Below are 24937 nucleotides of genomic sequence, written 5' to 3'. Positions count from 1 at the left end.
CCCAGATACCAAATATTCATTTCGGAGCTGTTTATAGACTTCCCATGTTTATTTTTATCATTGTGTAATATTATGTACGGTTTGCTGCCTGTAGCCAGAGATAAGGCTCAAAGGGTTTCCGTGAGTTTGGCGAATTCACTGTTAAAATTCATTATACAACCGTAGACATGATTGTAACGTTTTGGAAATATTTTGCGGTTGGGTTGACAGTGACATTTCTCACTCGGTTAAATAGACCACAAGAATTAGCAAGATAACCATTTTTTAAATTTAACAGGGCCTCCTGTTGGCCGATTGTAATAGGCAATAGTTTCATAATATTAGAATAATGTGCAACAGATGACAAGGCTAAAATTGAAGAATTATCCAATCAACCTGTGACAGGTGACAACACACAAAATATCCCACACCTAAATCTATTTGTTTTCGACGAACAAAAGTTGGACGTGTGCCTTTAATTTTTACTTATGTTCTACCGTCGGTGTACTTAATTGCGTTTGATTTCACCAGTCAGTCTCATGTGCACGTGTTATCGAGGAGGTCGTTTTAAAAGTTTTGTTTTGCTATAAACGTTAAAGTTTTTATTTTGTCAGCGTTCAAACTGCGTGCTATCTGGGAAGGACAAGCAGTCCTTTACAGGAGTCGGACAGCTTAAATGGAGTCATCATTCAGTTTCAACCATCCGCATTTTTTCCGCTGTGGTTCTATGTTTCTTGCTCTATTGGTTATACTTTTCGCCTTGAGATTCACCGCATCTATTCTTTTAATTAATTATTTAGGCTTATCATTCGCACATTTTTTTAATATGATACATTAGCTTACATGATAGCTTTCAAACCGATCAGTTTTTCATATACGCTATTCTGCATTCTTTTTAGTTACTTCGACGTATGTTTTGATGGAGAATGATTGGATGATTGTCCGATCATAACCAGCTATGTTAGTACCTGAGTTGCCTATGTTTTCATCTGCAATTGTCGAATCCACCGTTACTTCATGGTATTTGAGAGCAAGTTCTTCTCTGCTCACTTTATTATAATATGGTAAACATTGGCGTATTTTTTGATTCATTAAGTAAAAAATAGGCGATAGGTATTCTTAAATGACATATAAAAGCCGTTTTGGCCTTAGCTGAGTCTGTAGTTAGGCTAAATGGTAGTATGATACCACAATAAAAACTTTTCAAGAAGAACGTATTAAGCTTTAATTTTTGGTTGTGTTGCTAGATGATTTCGTCAAACAATTTTAGAAATATGATGTCGCATAGAAACAAACAACTCTGAAAAAATGACGAACCTTGGTAGAATAAAGAAAAACATCCGACTTAAAGATTAATAGAACTTATTACCGAAAATAATTTCATAAGTCGTTGTGCGCTGTTGACAAAAAAATTCGCAAGTAAAAGTAGGCCTACAAAGATTTCAATTTCTTTTTAAGTATAGGCTGCAAACTTTCACTTCGCCTTCTTATCTTTTTAGCTTATGACGCTATGACGAGTTATTTTTCTTTTTTCCACCAATCCTGAAATTTCCTTTGCAGCAGCACTTATACTTACCTGTTAGAACATTTTGGTAGAGTGTGGATAAATTGGAATCTTATGCGTTCAAAGTTCGATTTCCTCCGCTGTCACTTTGGTTGCTTGGCCTATACTTATTTTAAGTGCCGTCAATTAACTGTTTAACTGTCCCATTTCTGTTAGCAACCATTTAACTGTTTCACAAGATCCGTTAACTGTTGCTTCATATAGAAAGGGATTAATGTCGCGATCTACCTTGAGAAGTAATGGAATATAAAAATTTCGGCCACCTTTTTTAACTTGGTTTTATCCCATCGGTGTCATTTAATGAATTAAGCTTATACTACACCATATTGCGCAGCTCTGGAGTTGCGCTCTGTGTTAAAGCGCTAATCTGTCGTGCTTGCCTTTTTAAGGTTTAGAGATCGATTCCCGTTGCGGCCATCATGACCGTGGATAAGTCGGAAATTGTTTGAAAAAAAATATATCACGCGAAAAATTATTACTATCATGTAATTATCGCAAGGAAGTTCCCTATGGGAAAGTACACCCGTTACATCATCGATCACGTGATAAAACGTAATCACACGTATCACGTGTAATAACACACGTTACGTCATCAATCATGTGATAAAAATTCCCCATGGGAACCCAGGATTGACGACACTATTATTTGACAACCTGAAACTTACAGCCACGAGAAACTTGGTTCTGGCTAACAGCAGGTTAAACGTGCTTTATATGTCAACGACTTTTACATTGTCGCACAACGATCACTTGGTTGACAAGGTTCAGCCACCATCAGACAAATTGCTGCTCGTTCATGTGTTTTATTGTGCTATAACTGCAACGATTAGCATCGTAACTTTCGCTTCGCACAGTTAATTGCGAGAAATAAACAATACAATTAACTAAGCTCTTCGTCTTTCTCCTGATAGTTTTGTTAATTGAAATTCATTACATGCGACTAATTTTGGCACATTACGGTTATTACCCTACTTTGGTTGCCTTGTATTCCAGTCACTAGCCCGAACGCTGATACAGCATATAATTTACCTGAATAGGCTGTTTTCCTCATTCTTTTCTGATAAACTATTGGTTTAATCACATTTGCTGATACTAAAAAGTAACAAGTAACCTTCAAACTATATACGACTTTAAAAAGTTATTATGCTCAGTACGAGTCGTGGCTAAATCTTTAAACATTGATATATCGTAATCACGGAAAAGTGGAAATTCAGTAGTAAATGAAAAAAATTAGCATTGACATTAATTAGCACCGAATAGCAATGAAACTATTGTATTGCCAAGTGATGGAATAAATACACATCAAATTCAATAGTTTAATGCAGTTCTACATTTCATGTCGCATTGCTGCATAGGTTCATAATATATTCATTGTACACTTTAATATTGTTGCATAGGTTCCAGGCTTCCAGCATAGCTCACAAAATTTTAATAAACTAAAGTTATTGAGTGTTTACGAAAGCAGGGTTTGAGGTATTAACAAACGGTAGTTGTATGTAACAGTTTCACCATGTACACCTGCAACTCATAAATATCCATTGAAATTGTGTGTGTACACGAAATAAAAATTAATCAAATCAAAGAGAAAATATTAGACCAATTTCTAAACGCAAAACAAAGCCGACATTTTGGTTGCAAATCCACCTAGTTCTCGCAAAATAAGTCTTGTGATTATCAACTTTTGGATCCGTTCCACCTGTGTTTATTGAATAGAAACAACCACAAATACATTTCTTTCTCGACCTTTCATCTCACCCCTTGCTTCACGGCGTGCAAGAAGTTGCTTATCCTTTCAACTTTGCACTCTCTTAGGTCAGCTTTTGTGACTTCCAGACCACAAGGGAAGTCGGACATGAACTTGTCAACTGTCTCACGGTCATTTAGTGATAACGAAGAATAAAAGTATACTACTCTTTGCCACTTCCACACATAAAACGGAATAATCTATAAAATTTAAAATAACCATAAGCAAGTAATACAGATAACAATATTGTAAAACAATTAAAAATTCATAACAGACGAGTAAGAAAGAAATCCTTTAAAAAGCTTTTTCTTGCAAAAAATACTCTTTATCGCCAAAAATAAATAAAACAAGCAGCAAATGATCACCTGGGATATAAAATAATACGAAAAAATATCTTATTAAACGAAAAAATATCATTAGTCTACTTACACCTCTTTGTTCTGTTATACCAGCAATCGTAAATTCATGATTGCCAATAACTCGAGGAAGCTTAAAAGAAGTCTCTGGACCATTTCCATTGTCCTACAGTATAAAGCTGTCATACACAGAGTCTTAGCAAGTAAAAACAATTAAACAAAGACGCAGCTTACCTGAATATACTTTGTTAGATGAGACTTTGTGCTGAGCAATATTGGGCCAAACTCTGAGAAAAATCGATGAAGTATCGGCAAAAATGTGTTTGGTATTTCTACACATTCATCAATCTTGGTTAAAGACACAATTTAACAGCACTGATACAAACCAACTTTTAAGTTTAACATACTAGTCAGCAAATAAGTAAAAAAAACTAATTAAAAGAAAAATACTAGTCTTCGCATGTTTCATTCCCAGATTGAACAAAGCATCCTAATCCACTTAAACAAGTCACACCATCATTTGCACAAAAATCCCTGGATTCTTCCGGAAGATCTTCCCTCATCAACCAACCATCTTCAGTTACCTCATGAAGAGATAATTTATTTGCATGAGGTAGATGACCATTCATATTTTCCACCCAGGCTGCTACTAATGGCGCTCGAGTTTTCATCAAATATCCTAAAATATTTTTTTAATTCAATTATGTAGGACGGGTCATTGTTACACTAACTATGAATTACATTGTAGAATTACTTAGTATATTAAGCAGCATAGTGTGACTGCAAACTAAGTTTCTGAGCCAAACAACAAAAAACAGTGAATCAACCTGGCACAGGATCTCTGTAAAGATGGGCATAAGCCATCCCAGCAAATGCAAAATCACCAACACAGGGTTTACCACCGAGAAAATATGGATGCTTGTCAAAATGAGCAGTTAGTTCATCAAGTAATTCTTTCCAACTTTGTTCAATAGCTGATGACAATGATTGACAGGAGATAAAACTTAGTTCAATCAACGTGTCGATGTTTGATCTTGCTAAAGATTACCTGGACCTGACTTTTCTGTAATTCCCAATATAGGTACAGAACCCTTAAATTTTTGATAAATTGCTTCGGCAACAGCACTTCTTTCTTCCGTGCTTGCTTTTGGAAAACAAATGCGGCCAAACTCTTCCTTAAGATAAGGCAAATTTTCGGGGAAGGACCACCTATAATGGACGTTCAAATTTCTAAGAATCAATGAAGTCAAGTTTTATATCACATTTTAAAATTAAGAGCGTGCGTTGCGAGCTGAAAAAAATTACTATGTACATTACTACGGTATCAGGTCATGTTTGACAGCGTATTGCTCAAACAATGAAATGAGAAAACAGCATTGTTCAGCAGCCTTGCTTCTTCAAGTCATTTAGAAGTGGCTTTGAAAATAATTTAATAACAATTTTGCTGATAACGAAAACATACAAACCTGTAATGCATGGCTGGTTGCAACATCCACTCATCAGCAAAAAGCTCCATAAGCAGAGACACGATGCTTTGCTTTGGTGTTACAGGACAGACAGAAGGAAGTGGATGCCTAAGAATTCTTTAGATTTAGATGGGTTCTCAAGCACATTTAGATTCGGCAAAACTGAACTACACCATCAAGTGTGTTGCTTGTTGATAAAGTTTAAGCTCAAAACCAGAGCAAACAAGTAAAAGTTTTAAGGATGCCTCTACATACTATGGGCTAAGGGAATCAAGAGCTCTAAGAGAAATACGGTAATAACACGGTCACAAGATAGATAACACGGATAAATAATTTTTCTTATATACTTAAAAATTAATTAAATGATGAACATTGTAAAACGATTGTAGTTTTACATATTTGGGATGTATATTGTCCATGGTGGACAATAATAACTATGAGCACTCTATGATAAAGATCTTAGAAGTAAATTTTGACATAGGTAGGTCAGCAAATTTAATTCTTGGAAAATATCTATTCTTGCTGTGTATTCAGATTTCACAATGTATTGCCTTTAATAGCATCTTAATCTCTAGCTAATCAAACGTTATAGTTCACTACAGATGTCATAAACTTGTAAAAACATATTTTTGACAACATATACAAAACTAATAAACCTCTGAGCTCTATGTCTCTTAGTTCTCTGGTCACTGATGTGGAGTAGCTTATATGAAGCCAAACACAATGTTAACATCCTATGATTATGTCATACTTATTTTCGAGATAGGAAATTATTTCCGCTGAATCCTGAATCACTTGGTTGTCAGGTGTAACAAGAACTGGTATTATACTCCACCCAACTTTTGGCCTTATGAACTTCATGTAAACCTGTGGCACACATACTTTAAAAACAATGTCATTAACATAGATTATTATAAGATGTTGATATCAACAGTAGTTTACAAATTAGTCTAAATTGTTATACAATGTAAATGCTGATGGGTTTGATGGATTCTGATTATTTATTACCTCTGCAGATGCTTGCACTGGCTCAAATGATATCTTTTTATAACGTAAACACATGCGAACTTTGCCAGTGTATGGGGAAAGTTCACCTCCAATGAGTTGATACATCTTTTGTTGGGTTGCAGTGTTACCGTAATATCGATGTTGAGCGAGAGTTTGAAAAAATCTTTGAGTTGCCATGATAATGTAACCACTATGACAAACCACTAACCCTGCACAACCTAAATTTTTATGAGTGTTGATAAGAGTTGAATGAATGGGCATAAAACTAAGAAATCATATTATTTCAGTGCAAAAAAAATTTTACATTCTTCCATAACATAACCTTAAATGTTTTAAGGGTTAATATAACAACGAAAAACCTCTTGGCCATGAAAATCTACAGTCCCAAGAAGTTGAAGTTTTCTGTACTCACTATTAGTTTAGGGGCTGTTACAAACTGTGGAATTATATGCAATAAAAGAAAAATTGTATACAATTTCACAAGAAGATAGCTAAATTGGTGCAATTTCTGCAAACTTCTATGTTATAAATTATTGGTGGTACCCTTTTTTAAAAGGTAGCGTACCAGATTGGATAGTTTGCTAAGTGCGTGAGGGATAAAATTTAGGTTGCCACGATCTCGCCGGAAAAAATCGTGCGTTCAAATCTATTTCTCACAGTTTTTTGTGAACCTAACTTAAATGTTATAATCACAGTAACCCAAACCTAACCTAAATCTACCTTCTAATGGAATCTAACTCCAATAAAACCTGAAATAAACTTTTTGCACGGCTTTTCTCCTAACTTAACTTCCTATCTTTAACAACAGGTTGCATGCCCTACCTACCTTACTACATGGGGTGAAATAGTCACTTCGTAAAATTAATTGCACATATAAAGGCTATTGTTTCATCTTGAATTGCGGGGTAATACTCACCCGAAAACAGCAAACTTTTCAACCCGGTGCGTGTGTAGCCACGTAGGCTATGTGCTGACATATAGCCTACGTGTTTAATGAGCTCTCTAACAATATCCACAAATGGGCATACCTGTTAACGCATGAAATTGATATCAATGGGACATAACAAAGATCCGATCGCAAGTAAACTAAATTATAGCAAAGCCAAAATCTAAGGCAAAAACTGGCTAAAATAGTCTGATTGTTCGAGGTCAAACTGCGGTTAAGTGAGTAGGATAGGAATTGGACACACTTTGTGGATTTGTGGGCTGGTGTAAAATTGAAGCGCATTTGTGTGCATATCTAATCTCATAATAATCTAATATCTGCAAATCCGAGTTTTGTTTTGATAATTTTAAACTCGTTTCAAGGCCCTATTGGCCTATTCTTCAATGAAAACAGAAGATAGGTAGAGCCTTTTTATCACCAATTTGAATATGAATGTCCTGATAGTAGAGAAAAGCAAGAAGTAGCAAATAAGATTTTAGGGAATTTCTGAAAGCTTGACTTTTCTGAAGACATCTCAAGTGAGACTATTTTAGGGAATTTCCCTAAAAGCTTGGCTTTTCTGAAGACATCTCAACTGAGACGATTTTATGGTAGCTGATCACACAATTAAACGATAATAAACAAATTTGAAAATCATTGCGTACTAAGAACTAATGTGTACTGCCACAAATTTATTTTTTGAGATAACTGCTGCTGTATCAAACGGATACGCCGGCATAACTATAGTTAGCAATAAGCGAACATCAACTCGAAAGAGAATATAGTGTAAAACTGTACTCCATGCCTAACCGATTTTGACGCGAGTTCAATTGTTTTCCAAACAATAGGCTTAGCTAAAATTGCTGCTAATTAGTGCATTGACAAGCTCCAATGACATTTTGTTTTATTAGGAAACGCTTTACGACAATCTACACTATAAATCTTATAGTCAACAGCTATAGCAGCAATAAAAAAGAGTTAAAGGACCCTTTTAAAGAGTCATACTGAGTTTATAGGTGAATAGGATATTAGGCTTGCATAAACTTTAACATAGTTGATAAGCATTCCTTAAAAGACGACTCCGTAAAATAATCATCACTTTTATCGGCGAGCGCAATCCGGGCTAGAGCATTCTGTAGAGTCTGCGCAAGACCCGCTCCTTTTAAATGTACCTTAGCCTGGAAAATTAAACGGAGTGAGTCAAGTTACATGTCAAGAAAAACCGCAAGTGGTGAGAGTGTAAACAAATCAACTTTGTAGTTTTAACTCACCTTCTGATTGTTGCAAAGCAAAGAGAGAAGTGCTGATGAAGCGGCTGTTTTTCTTTCATTCTCTTCTTCATTCAATGTTGTCATCAACAAACGCACTAACGGGGCTAAATGTGCAACAAAATATTGGAATTGTTAAACAGACTTAAAATGTTTGAAAACAAGTCTGAAAATTTTAGGCTTTTCTGTGAACAGCAACATGCATTCATGCAAATTTAATAAAATTTTCGCATACCGTTTGAACTAATTCTGTTTTTGCTTGGGGCATGGAAGCACAAATTTCGAATAATCAGCAAAACAAGTTTTGGGTTCGTGTTAGATTCATGTAATTCAACCAGAACATGAAATATATCTAAAGAAATCAAAAAATAGGCAATTACAGTTGCAGCACGTTTATTCCAATCTCATGTAGTATAGGACTATTGGTACAACGTCTAGTCATTAGGGTACATCTTATGGTACAGGAAGCTACAAAACACATCTGTCAAGAGACATTCACATTTCATATACACACATATACATATATAACATATACATTCACATATACACCAGCTACACCTATACCGGAATAGTCCCACAACAGAACAGAAAATATCATAAAAATCAAGCTTCACAGTAATCAGCATGGATTTCAGCAAAAAATCGGACGTGGATTAGTTTTGAAATAGTGTTGACAAATATTTCATACACTGCTTGAATTGCTTTGTAGCAATACTCATTATATGATTGAGATCATATACGTGTAGGAGTTTTGGTATGAGCTCACTGCAAAGCTATCTGAACTTACCTTTCAGTTTTAGTATATTCAGTTGGCCATCAGAATGGAATGAGAGCGCAAGCAGTAATTTTAACCAGTGCTCCAGAAGGAATGTTTGCTGTTTTGAACGTTTTGGATGCTGGCCACGATCAGCCGCAAAAGGAAATAACTCCAGCAAACCCATCTGCAAATCAATGTTTCAGACGTGTGGTTGTTTGCAGCAATTTATGCAAAAACAATGGTCTTATGCGATGTGCTAATAGTATAACACTGTAAGGAAACGGTCTACACATAACCACATCGACCAAAAAGTAGCATTGCAATATGCGAAATCTTTTGAATCAAATACTAACTTTGTTTTACTGCACTTTTATGACATTACAAGAAGTTAACTCACCTTCCACAATATAGCTCGAGATTCTTGTGACGAAGCGCAATTAACAAGTACAGTAAAAGTCATATGAAGAAGTGGGGTAGACAATTTTGCTCTTGATAACACTGAACCGTGGACCTCCCTACACAACTTCACCAATGCAGTTGCAATACTTGGTTGGCCACTGCTATGATTTGACGCCAACATTGCTGAAGCTGGGTGAGAAAATACATATGACATTGTTGAAAACGTTTGTCAGTGTATATCTATTTTTATGTATTTTATGCTATGTGCAATTGTGCATACCTTGAGAACAATGGGCTGTGAATGATGTAAGAAACTTTAAGAGGGCCAACAAAAGGTTTTGGAAGTTTGATGTCCACGACCACAACTGACTTAAAACCTAATAAGTAACACAAGTATAAAACTGTGTGTGTATAAAAGTGGCTGTCAATTGTACAACCTAATATTTACATTATTAAAATTTTTTTACCTGTCCTACGCCGGCCCTAATGGCTTGCTTTTTTAATTCCACTTGTCCGTGAAGAAGATTTGTAAGAAGTGAAATTATTAAAAGTATAGGCTCCACATATATCTCACATTCTTCTGTTCAACAAAAATGGTTATATATGAGATAAGTAACATATGAAAGCGTGATTCAGTCGTAGACACAAGCCACAGGGTTATATATCACAAGAGTTAAGTCAAGCTAAGTTTACATGCAACAAACCAATTGTGACAGAAGACTTAGAATCAAGAGATGATGACACCGAACATTTGTTAGCCAAGGATGTTGTAAAGTGAAGGGACATTTTTATTTGAAGTTGCTTCAGTTCATCCAAGCAACGCTCCAAAAATCCATCTAAAACCGGAAGTAGAAGAAAGCTTTACTTTACAATAAGACTAAACGCTTGTTTTCCAGACAATATGGTTTTTACATTTTCCTACTATTCGAATCGTTTGGTTATCATGGCACTTTTTTTTGTCTTAAAGACTTAAAAACCTAACTAACCTGTGCTAGAAAACCCAAGACTAGTGAGAACCTATTTATAGTAACATGTAAAAATTGTCCAAATAACTAGCAACTTACAGTCTACCGCAGCATTCTGCGCAATGCTTGAACAAGCAAACAGGTTTTGAAGGGCATTAGAAACTGCAGTGAGACGAAGCTTAGCAGTGCCCTGAATTCCAGCAGAAGGATTAACAATGAGTCGCTCAAAAATTCCTACCAAAAGTTGGCAGAGCTCATTTGCATTGCTTTCATCACCTTCAAAATTAAAAGTATTGTATTGATCATAAATTCAATCAAAATTAAAGTGAAACTATAATAATTTCCGTTATAGTTTATTGGCTAATTGTAACAACTTATAAGAAAAAGTAAACAAACGTATGATACAAAACAGTCTTCTTAAATAACTTTTAATCAAGCCGCAAAAATTGCTAAATACAAATAAGCACTGTACCTGATACCGTATTTTCCAAAACCCATGTTAAGTTGACATCAGGTTTCAAATCCATGCCTGTACTCATACACTCTGAACGTAGCAACACAGCCAGTGCTTGAAGGCAGGACGTTGTGAGTTCTTGCATGGTATTCTTTTTAAGAATAGCTTTTGTTCCAGCTACGTAAATGATATACGGTTTTATACCGTATGATAATTACAAGTGGCAACTAGTGATGTTAAAAACTAAAGAGTTAAAATAAATGTGAAAGCAAGTAAGTTAATTACATAAACTACTGCATAAAAAGCAAAAAATCAATAATGATAATGCACTTAATCTACCATAAATTGCTGGCCATTCCCGTTTAAAGGTGGCGGAAAGTGGGTTTTTGATATTTTGAAGTATTGCCGAAGCAATAAACTCAAAAGCTGCTCTGTGTGCCCTTGCTAATGCGTCAACCCATGCGTCATCTGATATAGATTAAAAACGGTCAAGAATCAAATATCTCCACTGGATTAATACTATTAGCTTTGTGTTACAAATAGTTGTATATTGTTATACTCAAAACTGTTAACATTCGATATAATTAGCACAAAAATGTTCAGGAAAGAATAATACAAACAGAAAATAATTCTACGCTAAACTGGAAAGATGAAATAACATATATAATACAGGACCTACCAACTGGTTGCAATTTTAACACAGCTAGGATATTTTTCACAACTGTCGTCTCTGAACTGGTAAGGCGAGGAGTAACACTTCTCTCAGCCACAACACACATGGTAACGAGTTGCGTTGTTGCTTTATGTTGCGCAAGAAGATCTCGTGCGAGAAGTTTCTGTCGTAGTTTTTTTGCTGCATCGGTTTTTACTTCCATGTTGTAATCATCGTTTGATGGTAATGAAAGTTTTAAAAACAGAGCTTCAATTCGCTCAATGTTCAGCAAACTTAACAAAAAGATAGAAGAAAATATGAGCAAACAACCATGATAGATATCCTACAGTGACTATGTCTCAAAGTAGTTGGATACTTGATTATTATGTTACATGAAGTCAAAAATCTAACCAAAAATATCAAATCCATTCATAACAATGAACAACCATGTGCGTATGATGTATGTATTATTGTATTCATATGTATAATCGAATGCGATCATACATGCAATAAAAATCAACAAAAAATAACACAAATATGTGGACATAAAAAGAATACTTACCCATTCAAGCAGTAAATCAAATCTTTTTGAAAGATGGTATTGACTGTGTCATGAGGTGCAATGGAGACAAAGTTGCAAAGAAGATCACAAACAGAAGCAACAAGTCCAGGACTTGTTAAAGCTCTCCACTCCTCTGGAAGCGATGCCATTGGAGAAGACGACAAATGATCTCCATTGTTATCTAAATAATACTGTATTAAGACATCACTTGCAGGATAGTCTTTATAAATAAAATTATGGTGATCTGTTAAGACATGTAAAATCGTTTGCACACAATGAAGCGAAATGAAAGAGAAAAACAATTTTGTTTAAAGCATAACAATAGAATAGAACGCTTATAATCTCACCAGAAGTTTGCTGAGCAGATGCCTCATTTGTTACTTGACTGGAAGCAAACGTTTCCTGTTAAAAACAGAAAAAATAGTCGATTTTTCAAAGGTGAACTTAATTAAACTTTAATTATCCATGTTAAATTTAAAAATTTTATTGTACAGAACACCACAAGGTTTTAAATAAGTTACTTTATTTACTGATGAAATCGATGGGAATGCATTGGAGACACTAATCTGAGTGAGAGGAGTCATTCCAGACTGGCTGTTGTTGCTGCCTGATCCTGATAATAAACAAATCTATCAAGCAACATAAATTACCCCATGATCAAATGTTAAAATGTCAACATCAACAGAACAAAAATATTCTAACAAGATGCTGAAAACATTATAGATATCACTAGTAGTTACCAACAATGCCATACACCCCGCACATCAATTGTGTATTTACCAAATTCATTTAAATTTTTTACCAGCAATAGAAACAACAGATGTTCCACAATCACTTGCTCGATCTGGAGCAGAGGAAAGAATTACAATTGGAGAACGGACTGTGCTCTCTGGATGATATGATGACAACATGAGGACAAGGTGATCGTATACGTGAGCATGATGAAGAAGAGCAAGAAGAGCAGGAAGTCCAGTAATCGTGGATCCCGTCGCTTCATCTTGAACCATCGGACCCTGTAGTATGGATGAAACACTACAGGTGATATAAATCGATTGACCTATGCTTAGTTAAAACTCTGTGGCAGATAACTTATGAAAATATTTTAAGTGTGTACAAAAGCACGTACAGCTATAGTTACAGTAATCATATATATTGGAAATGTATAGTTGCCTTTTGACGCTTTGTGCTTGTAGTATATACAATCATACATTTTAGAGCATCTCAATAAACTGTACGTTTTTTCAAAGTCAAAGTCATAACAAAAGCAATTATTTTTGACACAACATAAAACAAGCAAGAACTACTATATGTTACTACTATCACCTGCCAAGAGGGTCCTTTAGCACTTGGTGCATCAAATTTATAAACCATCATGTTGCGCAATAAGTCGCATGCCTGCTTTCTTACAGCGCTACATTCCGAGTGGTCCAGCAAGACGGAGAGAGCCTAAAACACAGGATAGAAATACTTCCACATTAATGAATGCTCACTGTGATAAGTGCATTTAAAAAAATTAAATCAAGATAGATAAATTAATTACTTACCATGTTCCATAGACCGCCAGTGCAACGCTGAAAACCATTACTCAGTGTGATGACACCCTGTCGATTTTTTGCTGCAACTGTTGCAATTGCCAACCCAGCAAAACGTGTTCGCGGATCTCTAGCAGACCACAGCGGTATCAGCCATTCCAAACCAAGTTTGTCTGCTCGAGGTTCCTGTTGTCCGCTCTGGCTTGGCACGGAATACTCGAGGAGATTTGGCCAATCCTGCAAGGACGAGGGCGTTAAAATAACTGATCCGATATTTCAAGCGTCAGCAGGGCAGCAAGGGTTTAAGAGAAATATCAAACCAACATTTCTTCATATAACTCACTGTGATTCCAAAAGTGGCCATCTCTCGTGCAAGATGGAGTATACATTGGGTGGCACACCTGCTAACACCTTTACCCATGTATGATAAACTGCTGGCACCACTGCCGATGTGAAACGCTGATACAACCTGGGCCACATTGTCTTGGCATGTTTAAGATTATTCATTGCAATAAGATGGTACAGCATAAAAATTGTAAAATTAATATAATTATTGGAATAAAAATTGCTGGGCTTTATTAAATCAATCGGATATTTGGTGGTGAATAAAAATATTAAATGTTTTATTGCTTCAATTCACAAACCTCTAAGAGAGTGCCAAGGAGTTGCTGAGACAGAATTTTACTTATGGGATCGGTCAACAATTGTTTATTTTGGTTGCAGCAAGCTATTCTATTAGCACTGATGTGCACAAGACACTGGAGTGTGACCTCCATAGACGGCAGGTCATAGAACCGAGGGGCATCAGCAAGACGAAGGCGTACCAGTATCACTGTTCGGAGTTCACGATGAAAGCACTCACAAGCCTGGTTATCAACAAGTTTGTGTGATGAGAACACTTATTAAAACCTTTTACATTTTTCACATTGATAACATCATAAATTTTCCAAAAATCATTTACATTTTACAACAAGTTTGTAACATTAAAAATATTATGATATAAATAGCAATTGTGGAAATGATACATAATATCACTAATAACTTGAAATTTGATAACACATTAAAGAATATGCGAGTTGAAATATGACAACGGAAACTACATTGCTTATAATCATAAACCATATATTTTATTTTTTCACATTTCTTGTAAAAAATACGCAGTTTCTAAGAAAGTCGTTTTACAATCAAACACATACCTCAGCTGTCAGCATACTTGTGCCTTCCACGTTCTGCTCAAAAGGTAGCATCCTAGCAATTCTGGAAAGCAAACACAAAATGTTCTTGCACAAATGTCGATGGACAGTCACTGATGACATGTGGGGTTCATTTGCATTCGATGCAGACGATACGGGCTCAGGAAGAGGTTCTGAAGACTCAAGGACTTTTAAAATAGGACTACCACTCTGTCCAAGCATCTGATGTGTTTTTGCTGATGACAAGATGCAATCAGTGACAAGCCAGTTTACAAACGGGTTGGTTATGTTGTCCAAAATTCCAGAGTTGTTTGTTTCAATTATACAAAGCATCTCATCAAGTAGTGAAGCGAGATTGGTAAGCAGCACTTCATCTTCATAGCATGATGGGGCGACCTATGTTTAGCATATTGTAAAGATCTGTCTCTACCAAAAATATACTAAAAGTCTAATTCAGTGAGCTCAGAAAGATGTGTTTAATGCAAATATTTCTTAAAAAATTAAAAAAACATTAGCCAGAAATTAAATTAAACAATTAAAAGCCTGCAAACATCAACATGCACTAGTATAACAGTATGAGTATTAAAAATACTTTGAAGTTAAAACCGAAATCTTAAATCTCCTTATATTCAACAATAAACTTAGGTGGAAAGTTTCTCATCCATATTATATATCACGGGTCGGCAACCTTTATCATTTAAAGAGTCATTTGGTGTCGTTTCCGCGAAACTAAAACCTACTCTGAGCCACAACACCTAATCGACTACTTAAGACAAAAAACCTAACGCTACATATATAATTCGAAATAATGCTTTACAGTTGCACGTAAACACTTCAGTAGTTACCCTCACAAAATTCTCACTACAACGATGACAATCCGCATAGTCACCAAACAAAGACCAATATCCAAGACGTGCAACCTCGAACAAAAACAAACCTAGGATCACGTGAGTGGCAAGCAGTCATGCGTATTATGCCTGCGAAGATCACTGTGTAGTATTTATATAAGATTTTCCACGTCCGAATAAAACAGACTGAATAATAATCAGACAAACGCATTAAGTTATTACATTGTGACACTAATAAACACCATTATTTATTCACATTAAGTTTTCCTAATTGAGCTCGTTGGATCTGAGTCGCGGGAGTCATGGCACAGAGATGAAAGGGCCATGGGTTGCCAACCTATGTTATATATCATACCATAGCGACATACCTAGTTGTAGTTACACCCCTAAATACCTGAAGAAATTTAACTAAGGCTCCTTTCCACTTCTTGTTGAAATCATGCAAAATCGATCGAATAAGATAAGGAGCAGATACTATTGACATCAGCGATATCCTCATGAGTAGGAAAGCATGGCTTGCAGCTGCATGGGACTGGGAGGAGGTAACAGCATCAAGCAATGCTCCAGATGCAGAAGTGGGATGTGAAAAAGTGAGGAAGAGTTTGTCTTCTTCGGTGAGTTGCAGATTTATAATATCATCAAGAGCATCTATACAACACACAATTAAAATAAAAAACTTGAATTTTGCTTTCTTAAATTTTCTTAGTAACAAACCATTCCTTACGGTATACAAACATTAATAGATTCCTTTTTTATTTTGATATATTTCTTTTCCATCTCTTTCCTAATTTTTTATTCCATTATTCTTTGATATGGAAGAAGTGCACAATGCAATGATAATATGGAAATTTACACTGAAAATATTCACTCAATAAAATGCAAACCATGCATTAAGTCTGCAGATAATTTTAAATTCCAACGGATAGTACTATGAGTCTATGACATTGGTTAAATGGTTACATAACCTATTACGTATGACATATATTTCCTACTTGTGTATTCTTCGGGTTCTTTCTGACTTTGCTCTTCACATAACGAAACTACGTCTCCATCACAACGTGCAATATTCCAACCAACTCTAAGGGCTGCTGCAGGTGGTCCTGATGTGAGAGGATCACATAATGGTGATGGGGGACATGCCAGAGTCCGATAAATGCTAACTGCATGATGAGTCGGACATAGAAACGGAATCTGACAAATTGATGCCATGATTATATACAGGTCACAGCCATATACTTAACAGATGTAATGAAATGTGAGCAACAATAGATGATAAAAAGTGAAGCTACATAATTTAAACCTGGAATGAATACTTGCATTGCAATAAAAGCGGTTGAAACTTTACAAAGAAATACCAAAGATAGGTTTCTTCAAAGTACCTGGTATCTTGTAACAACAGATGCCGGCAAGCTGAGCTCTACAGTTTCACATTTACTTCTGTCAACTTTAGCATCATCAGGAAGAGGTCTCTTACAATCCCTTAATAGCTCATGGAAAACCAAGAGGGCAATTACCACAGCGACTTCAATTGATGAAGCCACTGAGAGTCGACAGAGATCAGCAGCACGCAGGAGAGCAATCAAGAGTGTCCTGTCATGTGATAACTTTTCCCGGGAGATCATATCGGTTCGAAGTATCAATTTCAGAATCATTATACAAGCTGAAAGGGCGGGTTTGGAATCATCGGTTAAAACAGACAATTCATCTTGGACCATTTCCTTCAATTTATCAATGACACTCTCCAAGCCTAAGTTGGCGAGGAACGTTTTATGCAATCCAGGATCATCCAGCATCGTTGCAAGCTGGCGAAGAGCTCCTATTCGCACTGATGCCTCAGTTGATGTTGATCTAAACACTGAGAGCATCCGGATGACTGCTTCCTCCTGAAAGACACATCGACGGATCCTGAAGCAATCGGTTTCATCTTTAGGAATGAGAGAAAGTGGAGTGTCAACCACTAGTAGATCTGTTAACCCTGCCAAGAATTCACAAAGTGCATGACTGTACGTGTTATCACTGCTCACGTGTGACAATTTCATTTCATTGCCTCTTCACCAAGTCTACCATCAAGTACAGAATAGCTACATTTAGCAATATGCCATACACCATTGTTAAGACAAAAGCTTGTAAGAATTAAAGCTACAAACATGACAGAAAACACTAGGTTTGGTATTTCACAGCGCTGCAAAAGCAAAACATTCAAAAAATTTCATTATCGTATGGGAATATTGCATCATCAAAAAACAATTACTCTACCAGTCTACCTGTAACATGTGAGACAATATCATCCTTTGTAAGTATCTGTTGTAGCCTTGAAGCTGCAGCACTTCGTGAACCCCTGTGTTTCAACATAAGGCCACGCAGACATGCTCTTATACAGTCAACAGCCCATTCCTCAGAGGGATGTTCGGCTGGTGAAATGAATACGTTTATACAAGAACGAAGTATTTCAGTTTCTCCTGTATATGCCTGTAACATCATATTGGTTTATTGCATTTTTCTACAATATGCCGTCTACGGTATGTATCATAATCATTATATCATGCGAAACAAGTACTGTATATAACACGCGTACATTTCCATTTCTGGCTTATGATTTACGCATAACTCTACAAACAGTTAAGGATATTTGACAGAGTTGAATGGCATCTTTACATGACTAAGTGATACTTCAAAACACAATGAAACCTGCAAAATTGGAAACACAGGCTTCACTGCAAAACAAAACTGATGCCAAACGTCTTCAGCCATCAACAATCGGCTTTGCAAGAGAAGTGCGATCAGTTCCTGAGCAGGGTGAGACACCAGACGGGACGAATCACCAACACCATGGCAAGATAATTCATACAGAACTTCAGTATCCAGAAGAAACCTGAATGTGCATCAATCTCTAACTACAGTACTTGGCAATGCATGATGTATTTAACATTCAATTAATAGGTTAAAACAAACAAAATCCATAATGTCGAAAAAACGTAAACGTATCACAGGGTATTTAGTTTACAGTTATAAATATGGTTGTTTGCTCTGCACACATAACACGCACAACACAAGTACACGAACCTGCAAACTCTACTTGCTGTATGACCCAAAGTTTCAGCTGCAGCAGCGACATTAATAGCCGCTCTTGCTATGTTTAGACACTCTTCATAGATGGTTCTTCGAATGCTTACCAACGGATGGGCCATAAGTCGAAGTAGTATGCGCTTTGAGAGAGACTGAAGGCTGCTTTGGCCTAGAACATGACAAATTATTAGACATTTATACATGAAAAATGTACGAATGTTTACCTTTCACAAGTTTTACTGCAAACAATTCAATGTAATACGTGTCTTGTAGTGTACTAAATATATGTTACCTGGCAAGTTTGAGTCTTGAATGAATAATTGTGATATTGCTTGAAGAACAAGTTTCAAATGGGTAACGTCTGAATGATATGGCAATCCATCCATACTGCTTTCAGCTAATTCCATCGTTTCCATAGTAGCAGGACTATTGTGAGATTCCTAGATACATATTTCAAATAAATCTTCACACAGATACAATGGTGAAAATTTATGGCATTACAAGGTACAACAACAATAATGTGCTGTAATGATTTCATGAAATTACTGAGAAGTGTTGATTTGAACTGAATGTAGGAGTTGGTAGGTCTTTTACCTCGAAATCACGAAGAAACATATGGGTGTGCGTGAAAGAATCAACAACTTTTCTTATGCGTTGAACAATGTCAAATTTTTCTGGGCTACACTGCTCCAGATAGGCTTCAGCAATTTCATAATTACCGGAGCATGAAACACGAATAGCTTCATCGCAAGCCACCACATACAAAGCCCGACTTAGACTGCTCTTGATTTCCCTTGCACACTGAGACAAAAACATGGCAATTTTTATCACCAGTTCACAGAAAATCTAACGTTTACAGTTTATACAGATAACAGCAAATGCATGAAACGGGTAAATTAAATACAGCTGACCAAAAATTAATACCATATCCACTGGTAAAACAGCATGCAGCAGTTTCAGCAGCATTGGAGCAACAGCTTGATAGACTAGTCTGTGCATTCTTGCTTCACTGGCAGGCCATTTTTTTGACACCCACTCCATTGTTTCCACAGCTTCAGTGGTGGAAGGGACACCACTGTCAAGACTGTAATGGTAAAGTAGAACATCACCAACGATTTCCAGAAGCTGACGAACTTGTGCTTGCTGCAAGATACACTTTGCGATAAGACAGTGGCAATCTTTATCCTTAATTTTTTTATGTTAATGAAAACTACACCAACCAAGCAATACAGAGTTGCACTTACCATACTCTGAGCAATTGTCGATCTATCTTGCCAAAGCTTTTTAGCTCTGACCAAACAAGCTAGCAGGTGTATAAGTGGACTTGTTGCCTAAATAATTGAAAAATAAACAAGTTTATCAACAGGTTATGTTGAAAAAAACGAAAGAATTACATTACTGTGAAATGTTACAAAAATCACCTGAAGCAAACTTAAAGCCAGTCGTGCACTATCAGTCTTCAAAGAAGGCAATGCTGATATGAGGGCGGAGAGACAAAACTGGGGAGCAAAAATCTGAGATCTTCTTAAAGCAGTGATGTCATTCTCTGTTTCATCATCAGCACCATTGGAATTCCAAGTCAAGCTGTTTAGACTGTGACCAAATGGATTGTGGTTCCTGCCACGCTGCAATGGTGTTGCTTGTGTGCTGCAAGTTCAAATTAAAAAAGGATATTAAGAGAAGCTATATTAACCATATTCAGATACTGACTAACTACTGAATAAGGTGATCTGAAAAAATTTTTTTTTCGGAAATTAAAAATGTGTCCCCTCCAAAAGTTCGCAATTAGTCCAAGACTTTTATTTTTAGTAAAGTATTTCAGTTGCTCCATCTATTGCTACTAAAACCAAGTTAAAGGTGATGTGGAGGTTAAATTTTACTAAGTCTCTATAACTTAGTAAAATGTTGTAGAGAGGTCAATATGGTGTCAAAAGATGCAGAAACATCATGTTTTATCTGTCTCAATTGAACTTTTTGCTCCAGCTTCTCAAGAAACAGATATAGTCAAAAAATAGTAAGTTAGGGAGGTGTGACAACACCCAATGTAAATTAGTAACAACTGACTTTGGTCAAGCCATTCAGCTAGGTTTTCATGACCTACATATACTGCATGTAGTGAAGCTACACATCCATACATGCCAGCAGTTGGTACCACCATAAAAAAGGATTTTGTACAATATAGCAAAATAAAACTAATTTAATGAAAGTACAAAACTGGTTACAATACTTATATCCAGTACAGAATTACCGGTAGTAGCTGACCTGGTAGTTGCTGATGAAGATGATGACGAAGACTGGCCATCTCTTCCATCTCCTCCACTTCTTTCTGGTCTCACAACACCTTCTGCTTCTGACCTAGATGCAAGTTCAATCTCCGAAAAAGACTCAAGAGTTGAGAACTGACTGCCTGCTTTGCTACCACCATGGAATGGCAAACCTAAATCGATGGAAAAAAATGGAAATGCCTAACTCTGATCGCAATAACGGTAGTCTATAATGGCTAATATCTAAATGGTCTAAATGAAGATACGCGATGTTAAAAATGCTGTTATGGACAAATTCTGCCACACAGCATCACATTTATCTTACTACTTATATGATGAAGTACATTTTATTTACCTTGTCGAGGACAGTAAAATGCAGGGTCCTGGAAAAAGTGCAGACGACACAACAATCCTTCTGCTAAGGCTTGCAAACACTCAAGAGCTCCAGTCATTAATTGACCACCAGGTCGAGAACTTATCAGGGTTAGCAAGGTCTATTGCATAGGTAAAAATATAGCTAGGCAAAGGGTAGACAATATGCATAGCAGTGAAAACATTCAATGGAAACCATACACTTACAGCCAAACAAAATATGCATGATATTGTATACCGATTGTTAAAAATTTCTAAAATATACAGAAGTAAAATAAATAAAACATAAAATGAAGTACAAACCTGTACTATGGATGGCCTTTGAAGGAATATTTCTGCTGGAAAATCACGGAAAATGACATCCAAAAGAAAGGCACATGCATTTCGTACCAGATGAGCACTCGGGGAACACAGAGATGCACCAGTTGAAGCCAGTACGTGACGATCTGTTCCAGTCAGCGAGTGCCATGGAAATTCATAAAACCGAAGGCATTCTGGTTCTGATGCCTTCATAACATCACCATTGACACCAAAGGTGTTTGGAATAGGAGGAGTAATTGTGGAAACCTGCACACACAAATCTAATCAAAGCTTATTGTCTTCATGACCACCCAAACGTAGCATCAAAGTCTATTCTATCTAACTCTTTGCACTACAGTTACATTAAGTTGTTTTGCATTAGAATCAAATACTGACAGTTATTCTTCACAATACAATACTCACTGTATCATCTGCACCTGGTTCTTCCACCAAATTAAAGTATCCATAGTTAAGATTTGCTTGTGGTGGAGGCATCACTTCTATTTTAAACAAATGTAGTCAATGCAATGTCATAAGATATATCATAGAAAATTAAAATGATTGAAAAGGTACTAACCCTCCTTTTCTTTATCATGTTCTGATATTTTTCCATAAATGCATCTTTTTGGTGCGGATGATGCCTGCAAAAGATCTCTGTCTGCAACATGAAGCAATCTGTCAAGAACCACATCAACTTGTGGCCGCAGATTGGTGTCGATGTCAATCCGAACACGGGACAGAAATTGCAAACCGCCAATAGAAACAAGGAGATCACAAGCTGAAGAATGCTTGACAAAAAGACGACAACCATGTGAAACTTATTTTATTATGTATCATATATAATTAAAGAAACTAACATTGACATACATATTCAGAGCTTAAGTACAAGTAGGTCATGATATTCCCGATATTTCTTCCATTTAATGATACGATATTTCTTTCAAATATAGATAACTAGATAATTGAGATGTAACTAAAATCATTTGACATGGGAATTAGTTAAAGTGAAAAAGTATGAACCCGTATACAATTTTGTAAATGTATATAAAACTTTGAACTCATAACATAAAATTTTACATTTTTATTGGTTTACAATTTGTGTAGGTAAATCAATGCGCAGTGCATATAATTGCCCATAGCATTTAATTACTTTAATGTGATATGCTCAGCTTCCTTTAGTGTCAGTTTTCAGTTTGTAACTTGAATTAAGTTTTTAGGGCTAAGCATGTTTATTATGTTCATATTATTGCAATCTACTTCGTGTTTGTTATGCATATCCTCACTTTTCAACTAAACAGGACTAAACTTTTAGACATTTTGGGGTTAAATTTCGAGCTACAACTTATAAGTTTCATAAAATTGTCAACTGGCGTTAAGCACCAATACCTTGGTTAGTCTTTCCAGTAACCGAAGAACTTGATCCTGTTTCGGAGATGGTTGAAAATTAAACCATTCCAGCAATCGTACCATCAACTGTCGCTCTTGCACAATATCAGCATCATGAAGAAGACCATGATCGAGCTTTGAAAGAATACTTTCAAGTGCTCTTATGCGAATTTCCGTGATATTATGACCTGTAATATATATGTAAAATAATATTATATACATGTGCTGATGTGTAAAGGATGTATAGGGGAGAGTGGGTATACATATGAAAAATCGTGCTGGTCTATCTAATTCAGGCAACATTCATATAATGATATGAATTAAGTGTTGCCTCTAAGCTATAACCTCATGTCCTCTAGGGCTAATACCTATGTAATCCGACTGAAAAGTAAGGTGGTTTTTGTTGTGTGTGCAAAGACACAATTTAGGAGTAACAGCACGCAATAAAGTTCATTTGTTTGTTTATTGATTATAACTTGGCATTTAGACATGCTAATTTGCCTTATTATAAATTATATTTATAATAATTTGCCTTATTATAATTCACTTATTATAAATTAGCGAAAAGTGAAAAAGTTTAGCTGTTTTCGATGAGAAATTGTGCAAATATGGCACAAATTTTGCCAAGATGACGTGCATCGAAGCCTTAATTCTATGTTCATTTGGCATAAATCAGCGTGCATGTTGACAATAATGATTCTCATTCGCCCATGTGCCACACCTGCCAGCTGTGGACTATATCTAAGTAGCCTACATGCTTGAAAGTGACGGTGACAATAATCAGGGTATTGTACTTCCGCATACGCATAATTTGTTTTGTGGTAACTTTTTTAGCTGATTTAGTAGCAATAATAATTATCTCATAAGGTTGAATATTGACGCCCATCTGGACTGCAGGGTATGGTTGTGTCCATCAAAATATTGCACGCACAATACGACCAAAAATGACAACTGCAGGTGCGCAAAAATGCTTGGACGCACTTAGGTGCGCAATCTACAGTTCCACTAATTCAATCTCTAAAAACTGGGTGCGCATGCTCGGAACAACACTTGCTCACTAGGAAGAACAAGAAACACAACCTTCATTACACGTCATCACGGAGGCTTAAGCTCCATGTCCAAGTCAAAAAGAGCAAAATTACGCACCACTGTAGCTCATGGAAAACAATTTTGTGTGCACCTTAATCCAAACTCTGCAATTTGGCTGCCCATTTTTACCATAGTTCATTATAAAAATAATAACTTCTTCAATGAAGTATATTTTGTATAAGTACACGTTTTTGTATAAGTAGGCTATATGTATATTTTGCATGAATGTCAATGCACGTGGAAGCAATGTCAATGGATTCGTCGCTGACAAAACAAATAGATTGACTTACCTAACTTTCTAAAAAGCAAATCTATTCCTTGAGCTTCAGTTGGGGAATCCATTTCAATGAGCAACTTTGGAACTTTGAAAGACTAAAATTAGAAATTCTTCAGAAGAAAGTTATTTCTTTTTTTTCTGCTTTTCAGGTAACTATAGCTTATTGAACTATAAGGCAGGCTATCAACATCGGAAATAGCTTATGTGTACATCCATGCACTTAAATAGCTTAACCCTATTATTGGCTACAAAAGAAAAAATTGTCAGTCAGTGAAAAACAGCCCAAGCAAATTTTGATTTTAACAACTACAAAATAAACCCAGCCTTTTTCTGTATTTTTTTGCAACGTAAGTGCAGATTTTTGATGCAAAAAGCAAAGTTATACCTCTTTATAAGCCTAATCTTCTTCTGCATACACCGTACGTTAACCATTCAACTTCAAAATTCTTGTTTATATTGTGTAACTGTTTTTGTCACGTGAGTCGTTTCGCTTGACTTAATTTAAACGTTC

At 36.0% G+C, this 24937-nt stretch overlaps 2 protein-coding genes across 6 annotated transcripts; both read right to left on the bottom strand.

Moving 5' to 3' along the window:
- Window positions 1-2666: 2666 nt before the first annotated feature.
- LOC143448966 (uncharacterized) lies at window positions 2667-6402 on the bottom strand. 2 transcript variants are annotated; one of them, XM_076948948.1, is made up of 9 exons: window positions 6118-6401; window positions 5861-5976; window positions 5110-5217; window positions 4692-4852; window positions 4471-4617; window positions 4158-4322; window positions 3878-3975; window positions 3717-3809; window positions 2667-3487 (listed from the first exon to the last, which is right to left on the bottom strand). In XM_076948948.1, exons 1-9 carry the CDS (start codon window positions 6376-6378, stop codon window positions 3290-3292), a joined length of 1347 nt encoding a protein of 448 aa, XP_076805063.1. In that variant the 5' UTR covers window positions 6379-6401; the 3' UTR covers window positions 2667-3289. The 2 variants fall into 2 exon arrangements, with proteins under 2 accessions (XP_076805063.1, XP_076805064.1); XM_076948949.1 differs by having other exon boundaries at window positions 3345-3487; window positions 3717-3790; window positions 6118-6402.
- Window positions 6403-7929: 1527 nt separating this feature from the next.
- On the bottom strand, window positions 7930-24666 carry LOC143448965 (rotatin-like). Of its 4 annotated transcripts, none has more exons than XM_076948944.1 (39): window positions 24440-24666; window positions 23061-23248; window positions 22252-22462; window positions 22098-22174; window positions 21678-21941; window positions 21358-21496; window positions 21001-21175; window positions 20160-20385; window positions 19983-20069; window positions 19663-19881; window positions 19333-19539; window positions 19031-19178; window positions 18736-18907; window positions 18361-18544; window positions 17937-18141; window positions 17052-17647; window positions 16665-16863; window positions 16067-16320; window positions 14828-15220; window positions 14276-14497; window positions 13975-14100; window positions 13644-13868; window positions 13423-13545; window positions 12902-13112; window positions 12621-12712; window positions 12447-12501; window positions 12100-12280; window positions 11565-11830; window positions 11225-11353; window positions 10904-11062; window positions 10531-10707; window positions 10171-10302; window positions 9934-10046; window positions 9747-9843; window positions 9465-9655; window positions 9098-9251; window positions 8546-8662; window positions 8314-8417; window positions 7930-8220 (listed from the first exon to the last, which is right to left on the bottom strand). In XM_076948944.1, the coding sequence occupies exons 1-39, from the start codon at window positions 24489-24491 to the stop codon at window positions 8071-8073; spliced, it is 7020 nt and encodes a 2339-aa protein (XP_076805059.1). In that variant the 5' UTR covers window positions 24492-24666; the 3' UTR covers window positions 7930-8070. The 4 variants fall into 4 exon arrangements, with proteins under 4 accessions (XP_076805059.1, XP_076805061.1, XP_076805062.1 ...); XM_076948946.1 differs by having other exon boundaries at window positions 9934-10043; XM_076948947.1 differs by having other exon boundaries at window positions 12630-12712.
- Window positions 24667-24937: the final 271 nt, after the last annotated feature.

This window comes from Clavelina lepadiformis, chromosome 3, assembly GCF_947623445.1.
Source record: "Clavelina lepadiformis chromosome 3, kaClaLepa1.1, whole genome shotgun sequence".
Classification (NCBI taxonomy): Eukaryota; Metazoa; Chordata; class Ascidiacea; order Aplousobranchia; family Clavelinidae; genus Clavelina; species Clavelina lepadiformis.
Note: the sequence above shows the minus strand (reverse complement) of the source record. Positions and strands in the feature narration are given on the sequence as shown.

Bases quoted from the DNA above. Each gene is read 5' to 3' on its own strand.
- LOC143448965 (XM_076948944.1), bottom strand. From the start codon at position 24,491: ATGGATTCCCCAACTGAAGCTCAAGGAATAGATTTGCTTTTTAGAAAG. The intron at 19,882-19,982 runs GTAAGTGCAACT...TGTATCTTGCAG, and splicing joins CGACAATTGCTCAGAGTATG to CAAGCACAAGTTCGTCAGCT. The intron at 10,708-10,903 runs GTACAGTGCTTA...TTAATTTTGAAG, and splicing joins TTTGGAAAATACGGTATCAG to GTGATGAAAGCAATGCAAAT.
- LOC143448966 (XM_076948948.1), bottom strand. From the start codon at position 6,378: ATGCCCATTCATTCAACTCTTATCAACACTCATAAAAATTTAGGTTGT. The intron at 5,218-5,860 runs GTATGACATAAT...AAGAATTCTTAG, and splicing joins ATTTCCTATCTCGAAAATAA to GCATCCACTTCCTTCTGTCT. The intron at 3,976-4,157 runs GTGTGACTTGTT...ATGAATGTGTAG, and splicing joins GGATTTTTGTGCAAATGATG to AAATACCAAACACATTTTTG.